Source organism: Littorina saxatilis, linkage group LG1 (assembly GCF_037325665.1).
Source record: "Littorina saxatilis isolate snail1 linkage group LG1, US_GU_Lsax_2.0, whole genome shotgun sequence".
NCBI classification, from domain to species: domain Eukaryota; kingdom Metazoa; phylum Mollusca; class Gastropoda; order Littorinimorpha; family Littorinidae; genus Littorina; species Littorina saxatilis.
The window spans coordinates 45,479,681-45,501,351 of NC_090245.1; the positions used below are offsets into that span (position 1 = coordinate 45,479,681).

The 21,671-nt window shown below is 43.2% G+C and overlaps 3 protein-coding genes across 4 annotated transcripts in view; all 3 read left to right on the forward strand.

Moving 5' to 3' along the window:
• The window catches only part of LOC138971085 (FMRFamide peptide receptor frpr-18-like), a 44,120-nt gene extending 36,420 nt beyond the window's left edge, over nucleotides 1–7,700 (forward strand). Inside the window, exons 4-5 of one of the 2 annotated variants that reach the window (XM_070343699.1) lie at nucleotides 5,588–5,814; nucleotides 6,824–7,694. In XM_070343699.1, the coding sequence (XP_070199800.1) occupies nucleotides 5,588–5,814; nucleotides 6,824–7,184 (588 nt within the window). In that variant the 3' untranslated portion in view covers nucleotides 7,185–7,694. Of the gene's footprint in view, nucleotides 1–5,587; nucleotides 5,815–6,823 lie in introns of both variants that reach the window. The other variant, XM_070343688.1, reaches the window with a different exon arrangement.
• Nucleotides 7,701–8,038: 338 nt separating this feature from the next.
• LOC138971102 (uncharacterized) overlaps nucleotides 8,039–21,671 on the forward strand; it is a 41,273-nt gene continuing 27,640 nt past the window's right edge. The window contains exon 1 of the mRNA XM_070343724.1: nucleotides 8,039–9,565. Within this exon, the coding sequence (XP_070199825.1) occupies nucleotides 8,477–8,965 (489 nt within the window). The 5' untranslated portion in view covers nucleotides 8,039–8,476 and the 3' untranslated portion in view covers nucleotides 8,966–9,565. The remainder of the gene's footprint in view (nucleotides 9,566–21,671) is intronic.
• LOC138971095 (uncharacterized) lies at nucleotides 11,540–18,194 on the forward strand. The gene is made up of 5 exons (XM_070343710.1): nucleotides 11,540–11,627; nucleotides 12,365–12,571; nucleotides 15,129–15,263; nucleotides 16,572–16,688; nucleotides 17,147–18,194. Exons 2-5 carry the CDS (start codon nucleotides 12,494–12,496, stop codon nucleotides 17,303–17,305), a joined length of 489 nt encoding a protein of 162 aa, XP_070199811.1. The 5' UTR covers nucleotides 11,540–11,627; nucleotides 12,365–12,493; the 3' UTR covers nucleotides 17,306–18,194.

The following is a 21,671-nucleotide window of genomic DNA, read 5'->3' on the forward strand; positions in this document are numbered from 1 at the left end:
GTTCTTGTTTTGTCCTTCAAAGGCACCACCCACGCGTGTTTGCTCAACACATCAATACATGTGAGTAGGTAGGTAAATCCGTCATTGTCTTTTCTTAGCGCTCTCACATCAATCAAATCTGCTTGCCACTGGTGATCTATGCCACCCACGATAATACGACGACGAGCAAACTTTCGCCGCACAGGTTTGTGTAGTGTATAGGTGTCTTGAAAAGTCAACCACTTTTCAACTTGTTTTTGTTCTTGTTTGGTGGTTCTTCTCAAAGCCTCCATTCCACCCAAACTTCCAGGGAGTTGACTTCCATAATATCGATGTCGCAGCTTTTCCTCGACTTTTTTCTTTTCCACTGGCATTCTGCTCAAGAATAAGATAGCCACGTCCTCTTCTTGGGGGATGGAGAAGGGAATGATACTCTTTCTGCAGAAGGAGATGCTGAGGAAGGACTCACAATTCTTCTTCTTCTTCTTTTTGTCCTGGTGGGTGGTCTTCCTCTATCACTCCCCTCGCTGTGCATCCACTCCCATCGCCCTGTGTGACCAATGACCTCACGAGGGATATTAACCGCTTTTAAACCTCTTGCAAACACTTCCCACCCTCGAGGATCAGGTGCATTTTTACGGTAACGAAGAGCATCATTCACCAGATCAGCCATGTTGGTTCCTTCTACTGTCTTCCCCTGGAACACGAGCTGCCCTTGATCATTCCACTTGATGTCAGAACTGTCCTTGGTTATATCCAAAAGCAACTGAGCCTTCTTCTTCAAGGTTTTCGGAACACTCTCCAACACTCGTTTTTCTACCCTAGATAGGTCCTGAGCTTTCTCGGCCTCATTCAGTTCTGTCAAAGGTTGTTTTGCTGGTTGTGATATCTCCACTCTTCCAAGAGGTTTGTTTTTATATTCTTCAACACGCTTAAGAAACCGCCACAAGACTTGTTGGTAGGAGTCTGCTTTTTCATGTTTGTCCACATCCTTCTAGTCTAAAATACCCCGCATCACTTGATCCATGTCCTTCAAACTTTGTGAGGTTGCATCAGGTACTGGTGGTCCACCGGCAGAGTCCCGCAAAGAATCCAACACGCGTGGCTCAATCAAAAGCATCTTTTTGGTATGCTCCATCGCATCAGAGACCCAGGGTCCCGAGCAAACCAGATACAATTCCTAGCACAGGGTTCAAAAGAGCCTGAAGAAATCCCCCTTTCTGTAGGATTTGCTTTCGATGTTTGCTAAGACCCGTAGGTTCTGTTTGTGTCGAGACAACCGTTTCTTCTGTGCGGGCGTCAGCTGCACATGGCCTTTTAAGATGTTCAGGGAGCACTCGCACAACGCATGGAGCAAATCTGGAGAAGCTCCTTTCAATACGGCCTTAATCACGGCAGGCTTAGCCCCATACAACATCCGCAACATGGGTACATTTCTCTTCAGGGGTGCAGACATGGTTATTTTTGAAGGTACACCACGGGGTGCTCTGGCGGGAAAAGTTTTGTCTTCAGACGAAGATGATCGGGTGTCTCTTGTCGCAAGTCAAACAGCAAATAACCGTGAGGCATAGAAGTCACATTTTTAAATGCCTCTTGGACATACTTTAGCTTCCCAGGGTACATCTGCTTGGCCAGATGGGTGATCTGTGAAGCATCTCGTGGGTTTTTAAACACCACCAGGTAGTGACTGTTCAAACTTATCGTCCTCTGCTCTTTGTTTTTTCCAAACAGGTTCTGTACAATATACATTACACTCAGATTCCGATGATGACTTTCTTTGGTGAATAGTTGTGTGACCTTGTCGTTTGTCTCACTCATCAAATCATCAATGATGACCAGTCGCCTTTTGGCCCCTGTCCACTGTTCCACGTCGGGTAAACCCTTCACAAACGTCACATGTCTCATCTCATTGTAACCAGGCTGCCATGCTCCATAACACCAAATCAATTCCTCTGGCGGGGGTGTCATCATATCTTGTAAGTGATTCAAATATTGTTTGACAAAATGAGTCTTCCCACTCCCTGTGGGACCGGCAATCACACAGGTAAAAGGATGTTTCCACCTTGGATCCATTTTCACATACTAAACTAAGATTCTATCCTTATCTTTATTTATTAATTCCAAAAAACAACAACACATCTACCTTAAATTTTATATTCAAAACTAACTAGTTATGTTAGTCTTTTTTTCTACCATCCAAAACACACACACACACACACAAACATACACACACACACACACACACACATTCACACACACTTTCTCTGCACTTCGCAGAGCCCTCTCTCTTTTATGATGCTAATAACTATCAGAGGTGTCAGGATAAGGCAATTAAAATGACAACCCTGCGCTTCGCGGAGCCCCCTCTCCGGTAAACCTCCAGAGGGGGGTCATTGGGTGCTTACGCCTGAGTATTGCACCACAGAGACGCAAGACCTTACATGTTAGAACATGTTGGTTGGTCAGCACCTAAAAATAGAAACGCGTAGTAAGACACGAGTGTGATGCGGGGAAAGTGATATAAATAAGCTTCTTCTGGGGCTAAGTCTTGAATGTCTCTTCGACTTTACAAGTGTGAGGGGTGAACAAAAACAAAACAAACTATGGCGACCAGCAGCAACAGCAGCAGTGACGCTAACACAACTCCACAACCGGCCTCAACAGATTTGGTAAGTTGATTTTGTTTTTATATCTTGTAAAGATAAAAGAATAAAGGTAGCGTTACTTTTTTCAGACATAGATTTTTTTAAATATTTTTTTTTATGTAAGATGTTTTTTGATATTGTTTTCGTATCTCAGACATAGTTCTTTTTTTTATTGCAGTGTAACCAATGCCCGCACTGTGAACAGGTTTTTACACAAAACTACAACCTTAACATTCATGTTAACGAAGTTCATATCAAAACCAGATCTTTTCTCTGTGCTATGTGGGGCAAAGCGTTTAGCAGAAAATACGCCCTTGTTCGACATGAAAAAAACAAAAACTGTCAAGATGCCGCGAGTCGGACACCTCCACCACCAGTGCTGACAGTCGCTGGGTCCAAAAGAAAAAGTTCGCCTTCACAGGAAGCCCCTTCCCCCAAAAAAGGGTTAAACAAACGAGGACTAGAAAAAGAAAAAGTCAAAAAGTTACCTTCTGAAGAAAGACAAATGTACGAAAAGTATTGGAATTCTGTTAAAACCCATAAGCGGCCTGGTAAACTTCAGTCAACCTATACCATTCTCTGGAACCCTTGTTCTGATTTCCCTGAATGGGACGAGTCGCTTCTTGATCTGTTCCATGAGCAAAACAATCGCTTCAAAATCAATTTTTCTCACTCTTTTCTTCTCAAAAACAAAGAGTCGGGTGACTTGTCTTTCTTTCATGCCTCAGTCAATAACCACTCTGTCTTACAACGACCGCGCCTGATCAACTCAAAGCAGGACTTTCTTTCTTTTCTCGGTGAAATCAGTGACCATGACATTCTAGAACAAGTTAGACTCGAACGCCCAAACTCTCGGTATTCTGTTCACACCATCATGTCTTCCAGTTTCTATGTCACGCCTTTGTCTGACTTTTCTATCAGATGAGCCTGTGGTAGTCTACCTGACTACATCACAAACACACCTTTCTTGCACAAACTCCAAAAAGATGAGAATCATCATTTTCCTTATACTGACGGTCTGTGTCTCTTTCGCTGTCTTGCTTTGCACAAAGGAGCCTCGCTTCATTCTTTGCAAAAAACCCAAAAAACCTTGTTCAAACAGTAGGCCGGACATTCTCCCCCTGTCCACTTTCCGGGGGTCACTTTGTTTCAACTTGAGTCGATTGAATCTGAGTTTAATGTGAACATAGATGTGTTTGAGTTTGATGAGAACCAAACACCTGTCTGTCTGGTTCCTCTGCGTCGTAGCGCTTACAAACATACTGGCGTTATTCACCTCTTGCGTTACAAAGACCATTTCATGTACATTTTAGACATTGATAAACTCGGTCATGCATTGGTTTGTTCCAAATGCGGGAAACTCTGGTCGTCTTTGTTTAAATGAATCGATATGAGAAGACTTGATAGGGTGAGGGCTCAAAAGAAACATTCAAAGGCGGCCCTCTGTTTTGACACGTTGTCTTCAGATACCTACTTTTCATTTTTTTAACAAAAAAACCCACAAAAAGACGTTCACGCACTTTTGCGAAAGAACATTGTCCGGGGTCCATCTATTGTCTATCACAGATACCACGAAAAAGACAAAACATACATTCGTGGTAATCAGGACAAACCGGTACAGTCTGTTCAGGGATTTGATGCGCTGTATTTAGCTGCACTCATGCAAGACATGCCCACAGAGCACCCTGTCATTCATAGAAAAGAAAACGTTTTTAAAGCGGAAAAACAGATCCCTACGGTCAGCCAGCTCGGGAATGGTTGGAGTGGGGTCATTGAATCAAAACAGATCCGTCTCCAACATAAGTTTAATTCGTCAAACACGGGTTTCAAGACAGACGGAAAGTCTATGTTCACATATTCCCAAACCAGAAAGTCACTCTCGTTTTTCTACATCAAGCTTGTGATCGCTTCTGATGGGGTTTCAACCCTACCTTCACCCGTCTAACGGGTCTCTTTCTTTTTTGACTGTGATACCCCTCTAATGGGTCTCTTTCTTTTTTTGACTGTGATACCGCCGCCTGTGATATGGTTAACATTCCAATGCCAAACAACTTTGTCATTTTTGAAAATAAATTTGTTAAGCCATGTTTTTGCTTCTGTAAATAATGCTCGTATTGTTTAACCCAAAACAAAAACAATGTGGCTTTGACATATCCTGTCAAAACGGTCCCAAGCCCGTGAAAACACAGAGGGAGGGTAAACACCTATATGCGACTCTTCAGCCAGGTCAGTGAAAATGTAATACTTTTCTGGCTGACTATTGGTGTGTAATGGTGTTCAAAACAAAACGCCGCAACAACGAGGAAAATAAATATCAAAAACAAAATAACACCTATGTGGCTTTGACATATCCTGTCAAAACGGTCCCAAGCCCGTGAAAACACAGAGGGAGGGCCAATTACTGTCAATAGAAAGGAGGGGGCTCAGTAACCCAGCTGCAATAAGCACCCAATAAAAAAAATGCGGGAGCAGTAATTCTGTCATTACTCCAGCTGGGATGGTCATTAGTACCGAGCAACCTGTCTGTACAGGCACATGAAATCACATGACAAAATATAAAACTCAATAAACCGTTTAAACGCAATCCCTCTTTATCACTACTTAAACACAGGCACCTTAACATATAACCTTATGATGGACCCTACCCTTTACATTGCACACGGGATGAGGCACACTTGTCTATACTACTGACATCAGTCCTACAGACATCCAGGTCTGTCTAAAACTAGAGGTCTATCAGGCGACGGTGAGGTTTGTTCGTTGTGAAATCACTCGTGCCGTGATTTACATTTGGACATGATGACAGGATCCTTGTCTGTTTTTGTAGCATTTGACGTGTGAATACTGTTTTCTTATTGTGTTTGAGTGCATATCTTTGATATGAGACCGTTTATGGTCAAATGTATATGACTGTAATATGTAACCATAACTGTCCTGCCCACGTGAATTCTTGCCAATTTCAGACGACAGGTCAAGGGAACAAGACGACGTATTCCTACCGTTTCACCGCGGCCTATGAACGTTATCCTCGATTGTTCGACATTGTCAGCATTGTGTTGAAATCTCTCTTCGTCTACCTGTCGCTGTTGCTGTTGCTGGTGGTGAACGTCACGGTGCTCGTCGTCCTGAGGCGATACACGGGGCGTAGGGGCCAGCTCACAACCAACATGGACACAAACGTCGCTCGCAGGTCAGTTTTAGCCATTGGTAAGCCTCTCTCCCCACCCCACCCCCCCCCACCCCACCCCCCACGGCTTGCTGATTAAACATTTCCTCCCTTTTTAGACCCTCCTTTCCCCTGAAATCGGCGTATGCTGCCTGAATAGCGGGGTAAAAACGATCATGCACGTAAAAATCCACTCGTGCAAAAGCATTAGTGAACGTGGGAGTTTCAGCCCATGAACGAAGAAGAACAAGAAAGACCCTCCTTTCTCAGATGTTGTCTTCATCGCCTCTGAAAATGGACCTCCACTTTAAGACTCTCTTTTTAGACCCGATGTTCTTAGGTTTTTGAAGGTTGTAAAAGGGGGAAAGGGGGTCCACGGTACGTACTCTTTTCCAGCCTGCACAGGAGTGTTACACATATTGTTGGTTTGTCTCGGTATTGTTGTTGTTGTTGGTGTTTCTTTCTTTATTTGGTGTTTAACGTCGTTTTCAACCACGAAGGTTATATCGCGACGGGGAAAGGGGGGAGATGGGATCATTAGAGCCACTTGTCAATTGTTTCTTGTTCACAAAAGCACTAATCAAAAATTTGCTCCAGGGGCTTGCAACGTAGTACAATGTATTACCTTACTGGGAGAATGCAAGTTTCCAGTACAAAGGACTTAACATTTCTTACACACTGCTTGACTAAAATCTTTACAAAAATTGACTATATTCTATACAAGAAACACTTAACAAGGGTAAAAGGAGAAACAGAATCCGTTATAGTCGCCTCTTACGACATGCTGGGGAGCATCGGGTAAATTCTTCCCCCTAACCCGCGGGGGGTTGTTGTTGGTGTGTGTGTGTGTGTGTGTATGTATGTTTGTGTGTGTGTGTGTGTGTGTGTGTGTGTGTGTGTGTGTGTGTGTGTGTGTATGTGTGTGTGTTGGTGTGGCGAAATCGTACGTCTGTCAAAAACCATTCCTTCTTTCTTTATGATTTGAAATCTTTCTGTCTGACGGTCATGTTTCTTCACTTGTTTGTTGTGGCAGACGTGAGAAGCAGATGACCCTGACCATTCTCGTCTCCACCCTCATCTTCATCGCCCTGTGTCTACCCACAGCCAGTAACTCTCTCGTCTTCAACGTCATCCCTGGCAGTTACGGCCCTTTAATTCCAAAGCACCGCTATCTCTTCTTCTTCATCCAGAAGTTTGGAAGTCTCTGTTTCCTTCTCGCTTTCTCCACTGATTTTTTCACCTACATCGCTCTCAGTTCCATGTACCAAAACACTCTTCGGGGCATGCTCGGGAGAAGAAAGGAACCGGAAATGGTGACATACACAAGAAGATTCCCCAGAAAGGAGGAGATAACAACATCTTTTCACGTTATTGACAGTGCAAGTCATATATAATGCATTAATTATACGACTTTTACGGGAGTTATTGGGACGTCTACTGTGTGCTGTCTTTGTCATTTCGTGTATCTGCGGAGTGAGAAACAGAAAAAAATGTCTGTATATTCCACATTCACAATTTCTGACAAAATTCAGAAAATAAAGCTGTATTGAAACTAGTCGATAAACAAATGACAGAGCTTGTAAATTAATGTCTGCCTGGGAAGGTGGACAACTTGTTCGACGGTGAGCGACATGTTGAGGTGAAAATAAATATTTGACCGGACACAGAGGCATGTCTGTTGTTAACTTGAAGGCATAGTCCCTCTCGTGTGAAGGATTCTTTCCACCGTCTCATATCTGGCCAGGCTTGTTCGTAAGATAAGGTCATCCCACTACTCGGAAAAATACCAAACATTAATAGCCTCTGGGTGTTCCTAGCATATAACCACGTCATGTCCCAAATAGACACTAGTTCTGGGGACAGAAAAAACACAAGTTAGCATAGCATAGCATAGCATTTGAAATTGATATTTAAAGCGCTTAGAGAACGTCAAGCGCTATATAAATCTCCCATATAAATAAATAAATAAATAAATAAATAGCATAGCATAGCATAGCATAGCATAGCATAGCGTCTGGGTGCTTTCTGTGAAGAGAAGGATTTTTTGTTATGAACTGGTTTCTGAACTTGACACTAGTCATAAAAATGCTCACTCTGCACAAGAAGCTGTATGGATGTTGATTTTTGGTAGGAGTCCCAGTGAAGGGATGGCCTTATTTAACGTAAAGTACTGGGCAGGTCTGTTGAAGAAGTAAAATTAACTTTTGTCACGGGAAGAGCTGTACCTTTAACTACAAGCGTGTGTTTGTATACTGTTCAAAAAAAGAAACGCATAGTTGCTACTTGCCAAATTTGTTTTATTTTTCGAAAAAATTAACAGAAAATCCAATATTTAGATTATTTGTTTGAAATTTGGTATGGACACAGTTGAATGCACACACAGTTCATTTGCATCTTCAAATCAATCAGTCAATCAATACGATTGGGTGCCGAGGCTGTCAAGTCAGTAGGGGGTGTGACTGCCTTGAGCAGCAACAACTGCCCGGCACCTTCTGGGCATGGACTGGATCAGATGCCGGATATATTGCTGTGGGATGGTGTCCCACTCCTCCTGAAGTGCCTGCAATAGATCGCGGTGATTTGCCGGCGCTTCTTCTCGCCTGCGCACACGTCTGTCCAATTCATCCCAGAGGTGTTCTATCGGGTTCATGTCTGGCGACATGGATGGCCAGGGAAGCACCTGGACATGGTGGTCGGTGAGGAACTGGGTGGTGAGTCGTGCTGTGTGCGGGCGAGCGTTGTCCTGCTGGAATATGGCATCCTGGTCAGCCAGAAGAGGAAGGGCGTGTGGGCGCAGAATTTCCTCCACGTATCGCTGGGCAGTTATGCGCCCTTGGACGTGCACCAGGGTGCTCCTTCCAGCGGTATTGATCGCCCCCCACACCATGACGCCTCCACCACCATGAACGGGTGCCTCATCCACACAGTTGGGCGCGTAACGTTCGTTTACTCTCCGGTAGACCCTCCTCCGACCATCATGTCGCTGGAGCAGGAAGTAGGACTCGTCGCTGAACCACACGTGTCTCCAGTGATTCCGGACGGTCCAGCGAAGGTGCTGGTTGCCCCACTGCACTCGGTTCTGGCGATGGCGGCGGGTGAGGACAGCTCCTCTGTGAGGTCTGCGAGCTCTCAAACCAGCTTCATGCAGGCGGTTCCGCACGGTCTGGTCCGATAATCGGTGTGGCCCGGGGAGAGCCTGGACAGAAGATGAGGCCGACAGGAAACGATTCCGGAGGTGGCGGAGCCGTATGAAGCGGTCGTGAGCAGCAGTTGTCGCCCTTGGTCTTCCCGCTCGTGGCAAGTCAGCAACGGAGCCAGTGGCTTGAAACCTGACCCACAGTCTACTGATGGTGCTCTGGGACACGTGGAAGTGCCTGGCGATTGCACTTTGACTTTGGCCTGCTTGTAAACGACCCAATGCAATTTGGCGGTCTTCTCTGCTCAATCGGGCCATCTTTCGTCGCTGAATTGTCGTCTGATTTCTTTGTGGCGAACAATCCGCTTTTATGGGTTTTGGAAGACATGGTGAGAGCTCAATATTCCCCGAGTTTCACGAGATTACACTGAAGCATGACGAGTGGTCATGCCAAATGAGCAATTTTGACATTGTAGCCACTGATAACGCATGCGTCACGTGCAGAGCTCACTTGTGGCAATGGACGAAAGGTCGACGACCAGATAAACATTTTCTGCAGTTTGGTGGATATCCTTGTAGCCATATAACTAAATTAACCAAATATTACAAGCTATGCGTTTCTTTTTTTGAACAGTATATGTGTATGTGTGTGTGTGTGTGTGTGTGTGTGTGTGCGTGCGTGCGTGCGTGTGTGTGTGTGTGTGTGCGTGCACGCGCGCGTTTGTGTTTGTGTGTGTGTGTGTGTGCGTGCGCGCGCGCGCGCGTGTGTGTGTGTGTGTGCAGGCGTGCGTGCGTGTGTGTGTGTGTGTGTGTGTGCGTGTGTGTATGTGCTAGCGGGCGTGCGTGCGTGAGTGTGTGCGTACATGCGCGCGCGCGCGCGTGTGTGTGTGTGTGTGTGTGTGTAGGACTGGCTGCGTACCTGTCAGCCAATGTGTTTGAGTGTCTGCCTTTCTTTGTTCGAACGTGCGTACCGGGGATATTATGCAATATATCCCCTTTGTCGTAAAAAGGAAAGCATCAGATTTCTTGGAATAAAAGTTTTAAGTTAACCACACTAGTTTTTGATACAAGCGCAGAAAAAAACGGAGAAAAGATGTTAATTTATTAAACGAATATCTTTCTTTCACTCGAAAAAATCTTTCAGTTCTTTTCAAACCAACCCTTCAGCTTAGTGGTACAAACAGGTTCACCTCGGTATTGCGTACAAAAATAATGGTTTGCATATCCCTATTTTTTCCTCCGACCCAAGAGGTCTTTTGGACTCTTAAGAGAGAGAGAGAAAGAGAGAGAGAGAGAGACACACACACACACACACACACACACACACAGAGAGAGAGAGAGAGAGAGAGAGAGAAACTTGTCTCGCAAAATGAAAAAGACAAAAGTCCACAACGAGATCCACACACACAAAACCGAGGTTAAATGGCTTCATAACTTCGACATTTTCCTTTGAAGGCTGTTTTAATGGGATGCAAAACTTTTACTCTTGATGTAGGTCAAGTAATTGCTTATATAATAGGTATTCATCTTCTTCTTTTTTGTCTGGTGTCCAGACGAAAAGAACTGGCATTTATAAGTTTCTTGCCCTCGTAAAACGTGTGAAAGCTAGTTTGCAGCCCCACGCCATAACAAAACCAATTTCCTTTCAAAACAAATAAAAAATAAAGGGCAAACTTTGAATACTACTCAAAGAGAAAACAAAGTTGTATAAAACAGTAATATACCCGTACAGTGAGTGGCGCAGATTCCAATTAAGGGCGCTTCCTGTTATCCCTTTCTTTATAAATGTAACCAAACCATCCCTCTCTGGCTCTCACGAGAGGCCACCTGCGATAATTACAAGCCACATATTTGACCGTTTTCTTTCGACTTTTTCAACTCGATTCGTCGGAGGCAAATCCAGCACCATGTAGATCACGGGAAATGCGTGGTAGGCCTAAAGACTTCGTGCGGCATCCAGCGGTGAAAGGAACAGCAAGTAATGTATCCACACTGACTTAGTGGATAGCGATGTTGACACAATAACAATATTAATTATGTATAAATAATCATGCAACCGTCTGACAGTTGAGAAAAGATAGCATCATAGGCGAACGCATTTAACTTGATTTAGCGACAGTTATACAAGGTTGTGTGTTCGTGTTAGAGTGTGTGTGTGTGTGTGTGTGTGTGTGTGTGTGTGTGTGTGTGTGTGTGTGTGTGTGTGTGTGTGTGTGTGTGTGTGTGTGTGTGTGTGTGTGTGTGTGTGTGCATGATTTAAGACAAAATCTACACGTAAATACTCATTCAGGGCAAACATGGTGACAACCACGGAAAAAGACATTCTTTGGTCTCATTCAGTCCGACTAAAACGGTTCCTAATCTAAACAGACACTTTTTTCAAACACAAACTAAATAAATGAATAAATAAGTAGAAAGATCTACAAATAGATAAATTAGAACAGTCGCTGAAAACTGTTTTAGAAATCCAAACGGTTGTTTGTGTATTTGTGTGTTTTTGTTTTTGTTTTTGTCGTTTCGGTATTTTCTCCAAAACCGATATACGCCGACCGAGACTTGGTGCATTTCATCGGATGACCGAGACACAAATCCATGACGTAAAAGATCATGACGTCATGTACCCAAGTCTGTATCAGCCGAGGTGCAGAACTGAAAATTACTTCTCGGGGTTCAGTGGTCCTTCCCCTTGGGTTTCCCACAGGTATGTTGTCAACTTCATAGTTAAATACTCTTCTTGTCTGTGTATTACTTTGCTTCTTCTTCATCTATACACTTTTTAAAACCACCAATAATTTACCTCAAAGGAGTAGAAAGACCGCGTTCATTATGTCCATCCATTATATGAGTGTGCATGAGTTGTTAATGCGAAAGAATGTGTATGAGTGCGCCTTGAGTCGCCTTGTGGTGAGATATGTGCGCGTTATAAATTCTCGTATTATTATTATTATTATTATTATTATTATTATTATTATTATTATTATCCACACATTGATTTAGAACATTCAAAGAAGACTGAAACCGTGACTGCAATATGTTCGACTGAACAACCATTCTCAAATGCGGTTAGACTTGCAGGATATGGTTTATCGATCCAAGACGGAGTACTAATACACAGATGTTGTGAAGGCAGGGGCGGCAGCTATCTAGGCTTGGGATGTCAGTTAGTCTCAATCACATTGACATTGGAGCAAGCGCATGAATACTGCACACAACTCAGAGATGAACTTGACAGATACGAAACCGGAGGCTCCAGTAGTTATCTTGATGCGATCTGACTCTAGTCTGCTGGAAATCGCAGTCATTGGAACATCACTGTACAGAAAGTGTCGGTGTGTGTGTGTGTGTGTGTGTGTGTGTGTGTGTGTGTGTGCGTATGTGTGTGCGTATGTGTGTGCGTGCGTGAGTGCGTGCGTGCGTGCGTGTGCACTGTGTGTTCAGGCAGCAGCACTCGGACAGACTCTTCCAGTCCAGTCTCGAGAAAACAGTATACATACAGAAACAGCAACTCTTCGACAAAGGGAGCTAAGCAGTCCAGTCATTGAAGGGAAATAACTGGTGAGGAGCAAGATGTCAGCCTACTCGACGGGATACACCGTGCCTTACACTGGCAACCAGCAACTATGGAGACACCGACAGATCATTGCGGTCAGTAAAAGCAAAAATACACGATGTTCGGAAATAAATCCGTCGGGGTTGTATGGGCTGTGAAAGAGTAAAACCACTTGCTTTCAGTGAGGCAAACTTTCCCACGTGACATTATCGGCCAGTCACTAGCAAGGGGTGTGTCTGAAACACGTGGAAAAGGACCACGTGTTAAAAGTTTGCGGCCTAACTAAAAGCAAGAATATTCACTGTTTTACAACCAATACAAATCCGACCGCATAATTTTAGAACATCGTCGTATTAGTTTGTTTATTGTTGTTTCTTGTCTCGAGTGGGTCATGGGACACCGATTCAGCATCATACCTGAATCTTATTTTCTGTTTTGTTCTCAACCTACTCCTAAAAGAACACCACTATTCACATCTAAGGCGTGACACAGTAGAAGGTAGAGGTAGAGTCGATGCCGCTCAAACTCTTGTTATCAAAAACTGTATCTTTTTCAAGCAGTCAAAAAGTCTTATCAGGGGGTACGTCCCGGAAGTAAATTCAAAAGTACTATGCGGTATGTTGGATACAGAGCGGCCGGAACGGAGGGGCAAGTTGGGAGACATAGCGAGGACAGGATTCCATCAATTTCCTCGTTGTTTATTCAGCCAAATATGTTTCCTTGCTTTGGAAAGGGACCAAAGGTACCCGGGCACACTGACAAGAATGTATTCATATTTCTTCTAATTAGATTCCTTGATTTTAACAAACTCTTATCGGCAAATAGGCCTGTAATATCCTTGCAAATGACACAGCCCCTTCTCAAACAAACAGCAGAATAACTAAGCAGGCCAAGCTGCTAAAAGAAAAACTCACAAACTTCAGTTTCTCTTCTTACACATGTAGGGGAAGGGCTCCTAATATGGACCGGCTCCTAATATGGACCACCTTCTGTTCTGACAAACTAACGGCACTAGAGCGCTCAGAACAATTTCATTCGCTGTATTCACCCTCTCTGGATAACTTGCACATGTCAAAACAGTTGTAGAAACACAAACCTTAAAACCGTTAGGCTTTTTCTCTTTTTTTTCACTTTTGGCAGGGTTCACTCTAAATTTGCCGCCTAAAACGGACTCGTTTCTGTCTACAGCCAAAGCTTTTATCGCACAAAAATTGCTGTATATGACAGCTAAGACCGTATTTGTTACATTTTAGCAGTGTTGACCCCGAGTTTCTACTGCAAACAAAAAAGGATAGCAAAATCTCAAAGTATGTGTGAGACCCCTAATATGGACCACCTTCAACAAATCGAAGAAAATAAAAGCTAAAGGCTATTTTCATTAATTCATTAAGAAGCTTGCTGAAAATAACCTATAACTAGCCCTCGAGATTTAAACAAAATATAACCAATAGTCTTCTTTTCGTGGAAGTTGATAATTTCACTTATTTTCACTCTGTTTTTGATAAGCTTCTTTAGTTTCCTGGTGTGCTTCAAATAATGCTTTCATCAACCCGAAACAGATAAATCTAAAGCATATTTTGACTGGACTGGGTGGCCGAGTGGTAACGCACTTTGCGCTCGGAAGCGAGAGGTTGCGTGTTCAGGCCTGGGTCAGGCCGCAATTTTCTCCCCCCTTTCCTAACCTAGGTGGTGGGTTCAAGTGCTAGTCTTTCGGATGAGACGAAAAACCGAGGTCCCTTCGTGTACACTACATTGGGGTGTGCACGTTAAAGATCCCACGATTGACAAAAGGGTCTTTCCTGGCAAAATTGTATAGGCATAGATAAAAATGTCCACCAAATACCCGTGTGACTTGGAATAAAGTGTAAAAAAAATTCCATCTCACACGGCATTAAGTCTCAGGGCTTGGAAACATGAAAACGTGACACGCATGCAGGAAAAAAAAATGGGTAGCGCCGTATACTGTATGGCAGCTCGCTTTCCCCAGGGAGAAAGCAGCCCGAATTTCTGTGAGGTTACCCTCATGGACTATATAAAATCTTATCCTCCTATCCTTATCCTTATTAGTCTGACTTGCACACTAAGTTATATCATGTTATTTTGAAGTATATGGGGCTTTTCGAGTTTCGTGATTCGTGAAGGCCGCCTCACTGGTCCATATTAGGCGCCCAGGCTCCTAATATGGACCATTTGTGATTTTTTCTGTATCTAATTTTTGCTGAATGTCTATCAAAGCTATTTCACTCTAATTAGGCCTAACGATTAACCTAAGAGAGAAGGACTACCAAACACAAAATGAAACTTCTTCGCAAGAAAACAAGCTTGTTTTCAGCATGAAACAAAAAGTGGTCCATATTAGGAACCCTTCCCCTACAATTAAGATTATGCTTCTTTTACTTGTTAAAACCCCAAAACAGATAGACGTTCTGAAATTCAGAATCAAAAAACAAGATTATTGGAAAGTTTAATTCAACTTAATTCAACAACGCTTGTGAAGCTAAGTTCATTATCTCTACCATAAGTGTTTGTCTGTTGATCCCCGTTACAGGCCATTGGGGCGACGTACTTATGAGCGTAATGTTGTTGTTTTGTCATGAATTTAACGTCTTAATCATTTACCCTTTTTTCTTTTTTGTTGTTGCTTATACATAGAAAGAAAAGAAGATCATGAAACACCACGAGCAGACGACCAACGTGCGTTGCAACATTAAGCCCCCTCTACACGACGCACGGCCCGAGCAACTGGCTCAGGCGAGAAGCGTCTACGGCGTTCGTCTGCGACCGATTGTGAGTTCAAATAAAAAACGCTCGCGCTGGACCCGAGTACTCTTCAGACTGGCTCGCTCCCCCAGTATGAAAGTTTTTGTCTTGTGCACGTTTAAGACCAAGTGATTGCTCTGTGTGAATTACAGGCATTCCCTTTGCTATATAAGTACATTGCATGCGAGCCGAGGATGTGCGTGGTGACTGGCCTTTCTCTTTTATTTGATCACAGTGAAAAATATACTGCCGACCCTCTTCATAACTGGTGAACTGGTGGCCCACGAAGTTCTTTTACTGTCCTGGCTCGCGGATTCTTGCATTTATCACGCCCCAGGTAGTTTTACCAAATTCTTTAATGTAAAGTGAAGGTAAAAGACTGAAACATATGTAAACAAAGGAAACCATAAGAAAAAATACAAATTAATATGATAAGAATCGTGGATTGACGCCCTCCCAAAGTCTAATTGAAGCCCGACGGAGCGAACAATTAGCTTTGGTCGGGCGTCAATCCACGATGACGACCTCGAAGTTTCAAATGGAAGCATGATAATGTGTAATTAATAAATCACTTTCATTACACTATACACGCACGCACGCACGCACACACGCTCACACACTCACTCACACACACGCACGCACTGCACGCACACACATACGCTCACACACTCACTCACACGGCACACGCACGCACGCACGTGCGCATGCCGCACACGCATACACACTGACAAACACACAAACACACGAATTCACGCGCGCAATACACACATGTATACACAGACACACCGCGCACACACACACACACACACATACACACACGTTCACGTATTAACACAGTTTCGTTCTAAAATGTAGGGCCGGGACTGAGGGTCTGAATTTTGTGTCGTCACAGCCCAAACAGCTACATGTGTATGACCGTATATCCTGTGATTGTTGCATCACCACACCCCAAACCGCTAAGCGTGTATGACTGTATCTTGTAATTGTTGTATCACCACAGCCCACATCGCTACGTGTGTATGACTGTATCATGTAATCATTTTGTTGTATCATCACAGCCCACACCGCTACGTGTGTATGACTGTATCATGTGATTGTTGTATCACCGTCCCGGCACAGCCCAAACTGCTACGTGTCAGTGTATGACTGTATCATGTGATTGTTGTATCACCACAGCCCAAACTGCTACGAGTGTATGACCGTATCATGTGATTGTTGTATTACCACAGCCCACACTGCTACGTGTGTATGACCGTATCATGTGATTGCTGTATTACCACAGCTCACACTGCTACGTGTAAATGACCGTATCATGTGATTGTTGTATCACCACAGCCCACACCGCTACGTGTGTATGACCGTATCATGAAACTGCAACCAGACTGGGACCCCAAGGTCACCAAGGACGAATACAGGAACTTGCATCAGTTCAAGAATAATGCCCGGTTGGACGTAAGTGTGTGCATTATCATTATACAAGAGGGTGTCGCTTGCAGCCGGGACTGTTTATTCCGGGGGGGGGGGGGGGGGGGGGGGGCGTGGGGGTTGCTTTTGTATGTGTATGTATGACATGTATGGGGGGGGGGGGGGGGCAATTTGTTAGTGTGCATCTCTCTGTGTGCGGTTTGCCCGGCCGTATGTGTTTGTGTGGTTTGTTTTTATTTTATTTCATCGAATGAATCGAATTCCAAAGTCAATGATATCACCGGCTTTTCTTCATTATTTTGCTTCAGTTGCAACAAACTGCGGTGGCCGGATTATCACCGTCTGCAAAGTTTGGTTCCTCGCAAGAACTAGTCAGTTAGGACACTGTTGTTGAACTTAACCCCATTTGGGGTGGGGTTTTTCAGGAAGATAATCGAGAATTGTTGAACTTATACTAGTTACCCCGTTGTTGTTGTTTTCTTCAGGAAGATAATCGGGAAATCCCAGTGATGTCCAATTGTGAACCAGGCCATAGACTGCACTCGCCGCCAGAAAGCTTCAAAAGGGAACACGCGCGTGTCATGGTCTACCACAACAGCGTCTGGGGCACCAACGGCGTCAACCTCGGAGTGCGAAAGATGTAGTTTGATCGAGGGCTCGAGTGTGGACACAGTAGTTTGAGCGCTGCTCTATTTGTTTCGTGTTCAATCACTGCCGGTGTAGCGATGTGTGATTGGCCCCCCTGTCACCTTAATTTCGCCCTCGGCCTCGTTGATCCACACGCTGAACAAAAAAACACCCTTCAATAGTACTGACGAGCGACCTTGGGTACCTTACATTCATGGGGTCAAATTTGTTCAACCAATGTTTTAATTTAAACTTAGAATTTTGATTCATCCTAAAATGTTTCCCTTCTCATTCAAGGGACGTGTATATATATATATAACCACTCGGTACACGTTTTGAAGAAATCGAATTTTGGGGTGAAATGTTTTAAATGTTACCACCAATTTTCTTCACATGCAAGAAACTGACATGCTTTTCGTCCTTAAATAAGTTCACTTCTTTAATTTTACCAGGAAACAACATTACCCAATATTGACGGACTGTGTGATATCTTCTGCTATGGTCTGTTGAGACAGTGATATCAAAATCGAGACCGGAGGTCGAGATTTTGATATCACTGTCGAAACAGACAAATGGCAGAAGATATCATCACACAGTCAGTCAATGTTAGATATATTGCTAATTCTCTGGACATTTTGTATTTTCTGTAAAGAAATTACAACAGTATTTGTCTCAGTTTTGGCTGTTCCATATTCCTCCCTCTGATTATTATTTCTTTTTGTTCACTCTTTCAAGTTCTTGTACTTTTCAGAATTTTAAAATGTCTTTCCTTTCAAAAAGTCTTTAGTCACTTGCTCAACTAAATTCTGGGATAATTACATTTTCATATATATTTGTTTGTTTTTAAATTTAGGTGTTTTTGTTTTTGAAGTGGGGAAGCAATAAAGAGGTCATCGAAATCAAAACTGATATGGCCACTAGTTCCCAATTCCAGTGGGGAAGCTTGTTTATTTTATCTTGTCAGCGAGCCGCGCGGTGATAAATCCCAGCCGCGTAAACATTGCAGCCAAGGCAAGAAGAAGGGGGAAACTCGGGGACTTTTTCTACATTTATGAAGAGAGGGGGAAGCAGACGACAAAATGTACGCCATCTCGTTATTCAGTTGCCAGGTTGGAAACCTAAAAGTTTGGACTCGATTTGCTTGTTTTTTCATTATATTGATATGTACAATTATTCATATTGCAAAATATAACATACTACAATCCCTTCAAGCTAAAAATGTAGTGTAAAACTGAAGGAACTTGTACTACAGCACTACAAACACAAATTCAGTATAGTTAGAGAGTATTTTACCTGCGTTTGGATTATGATGTTGTTGTTGCAACATTTAAAGCGTGTTCGATGTTTCTGACGGAATCATAAGCGTTTGAAAACAAAAAAGCCTCGGTTTACCAAACCTTTGAGAAAAATGGCTTAGAAAACGAGGATAGTGTATTTTTTGCAAATTTACTGAGACTATTTCTTTACGACAACGACCGGTATCGGACATTCGCTTTGAGGCAAACAAATTCACTCGTTGCCGCCAACTTCATTCAGACCCAATTCCAAAGGAGACAGTGAAACCTGCGAAGATCACAAAGCAGTCTAAATTGCAGACCAACGTGATGCGTACAATGATTAGCAAACTGTTGCTCTTTGAGGTTAAAATTAACTTCTGGAAACAACCAACCCAGTAACCCTTTTGCGTTTTGTAGGAATATTGTAGTTACGGGATTATGGAGATGTGTTTTAAAGAGGGTCTCATCGCAGGTTTCACAGTGACTTTGATCGGTATCTGATTCTGAGCTGCATGGCTTTCCACCCTCCTCAGCCAAGCTAGTGTGCATAGGCACACGCAACACACACCACTTCGTAACACACTTCGCGGCTGTATAAAAGTGCATATATTTGCCTGGAGATAATGAATTACCAAACATCACAAAAAACAAGTTTAGAAACGCTGCTAGCATGAGCAGGTTCTAGAGGGTTAAGTTCTAAGTTCTGCAGTAGTAAGTCGCCAAACAAAGAGTTTTAAGCTGGGGGGGGGGGGGGGGGGGATGTTACACTGGTACGAAACCTGTGAGTGTATGAGTAAAGACGAGCGCACAGACAACATAATATTAATGAATTCGATTTTATTTCAATTAAAAAAAAGTCTTAAGATCAGGGGCCTGTTAGATTTTAACCCATCTTGTTTCTGCCAAGGCCTAGTGTAACAGACACAGCGCGCCGACGGTCCGGTCGGTGGGGGGTGGGGGCTTGCCGCTATCGGGTTGTCCAAGACGCATGCCGCGAAAAGATTCCAGGCCCCGATAAGAGTAACAGACCACTTTGTTTACAATAGTGAATTTGGCTCCTCAAGAAGAAGTTATCGCCATATGGATATCGACGGAAATGTCGTCGATATCACTTTTGCACTGAGCTCAGTTTTGCCCAATTGACCAATGGAAATCCACGTAACATATGAAATAGCAATATTTCAGTCTCGAGTATATATATACATGTATATCGAGGGGGTGAGGTGACAGAGGGGCCAATCTCACATCGTTACACCGGCTCAATTTTACTATACATGTATCACCAAGCTGTTCTTTGACTGAACAAGTTCAGTTCCCGCGCTAGGCGCCGTACGGTTATTTGAACTACTGCCGCGTCTGGTCCACTACATTTTAAATGTCGTTATTGCTGTTCCTTCACTGAAAATGTTTAATTCCCGCGCTGTTTCAATGTGTTGTAATAATGGTTGTTTCGCGTTAACTACTCCTCAAGTCTACTATGCAATTATTTCATTTTCGTTGCACTTTGGTACGAAGTATGATCCAAACAAAATGATCAACTGTGATTTTCGCAGAGACTGGCGTATCTGGCCCAAAATTCAGCAGTCATTAGAACTACTCTCCTGCTACATCGATGCAAAGTCACAAGTGCCTAAGCCAATCAGAAGAGGCCTTAATGTGGCCTTATTTGGGGTTGCCTTTGAGCTCTGATTTGTCGGCTTTTTTGAGGTCCTGTGTGCAGTGAAACTTGTTGGCAAAAAGTCTGATTTTCAAAGAGGGCATAACCAGAAATCACAAGAGGTGTAATCAGGTCTGAAGAATGCGTGAGGCAAAAATGGGATCATTTGGTCTATTAGTAATGGAGTTACGGCCCGTCTTTTGTGGAGGTTGACATTTTCATGAAGGAGAAGAGTAGTCTGGGTTTCGCAGTTTGGTCGCTGATTGCGAAACTCGTAAGTAATTTTGGGTAAAAAGATTTCTGCATAGTACGTGACAATGACAGTGCTGCTAGTAGACAGAATATCGACAGCAACGGGACCTTCGCGTTCGAAAAATACAGTGAATAGCCCTGTTTCTGCTTTAAAAACCTCGCTTACAAATGTGATGCATCTCGTCATTTTGGTATAGACACGCTTTGTTTCTGTGTTCTCTGGCACTAAAAAAGAAGGAAACCAAAGTCTCATAATCAGTGACTACAGTAACAACAAATTTGGGTCTACTGTGTTCACAACGGTTGAGCAGATCGCGTGCAAGAGGACCCTGATGCTCCTTCTCCCTGCCAGCTTATGATACACCCATTTTGCGGCCAGCTTTTGAAGCGCGGAAGATCATTGAGTAGAATTCTCTGGACTGTTCCATGTGAAAGTTTAAGTTTCGCTCTTTCTATTCACATCTACACTTTTTAATCTTAGTTCTTAAATTTTAACACAGCAGCAACATTATTCTCGTTTGAAGCGCTCTTCAGAACTGTTTTTGGCTTGTTAGAGTTATTCCCCTTTTATCCAGTTCCGATTTCCCTTTTCTTTGGTCACATTGTAGAATAGGAAACAACTTTGATTCATGTAACGTTCTTCAGCTTTGTAGACATTTTATTTGTACCATCATCCAGCTACACTCTTTCAAAGAAGTGAAGATTTTCATGGCGCTTGACAAAAGACACCGTTTTGAAGCACAACCCAAAAGTGACGTATTTTAAAATCTCGTAATGTATGACGTAGTAACCTGATGACATCATCTCTTAGAGGTATACCAGTTAAATCAGAGATCTGTAGGGTTGGCCTTTCAAATGATATATTGCTTTTTATGATCAGTGACCTGAAACTTGTATAATCGCGGTTTGATCATACATCGTAATAGACGAAGTTTAGTTCCCGCGTTGCCCAAAGGATGACGCATTGTTGTTTTATGTCAACAACTGCTGTGATATATTATACATTGGTATTATTTTGGTTCTTTGATAGATAACACAGTACTTTTTACACAATTGTATGGACATCGATCTCATTCAGGTTATTTCACACAAACCACTGCATGATGGGATAATTATAGATATTTCATTTTTGTATTTCCTTCATAGTCATTCCTTTTTCAGACGCTTTTGTGAACGTTGATCTTTTTTTCTTTTTAA

Excerpts from the sequence above, each read along its gene's own strand:
- LOC138971095 (XM_070343710.1), top strand. The coding sequence starts at position 12,494 with ATGTCAGCCTACTCGACGGGATACACCGTGCCTTACACTGGCAACCAG. Across the intron at positions 12,572-15,128 it reads GACACCGACAGATCATTGCG|AAAGAAAAGAAGATCATGAA; the intron begins GTCAGTAAAAGC and ends GCTTATACATAG. Across the intron at positions 15,264-16,571 it reads GCGTTCGTCTGCGACCGATT|CCCACACCGCTACGTGTGTA; the intron begins GTGAGTTCAAAT and ends GTATCACCACAG.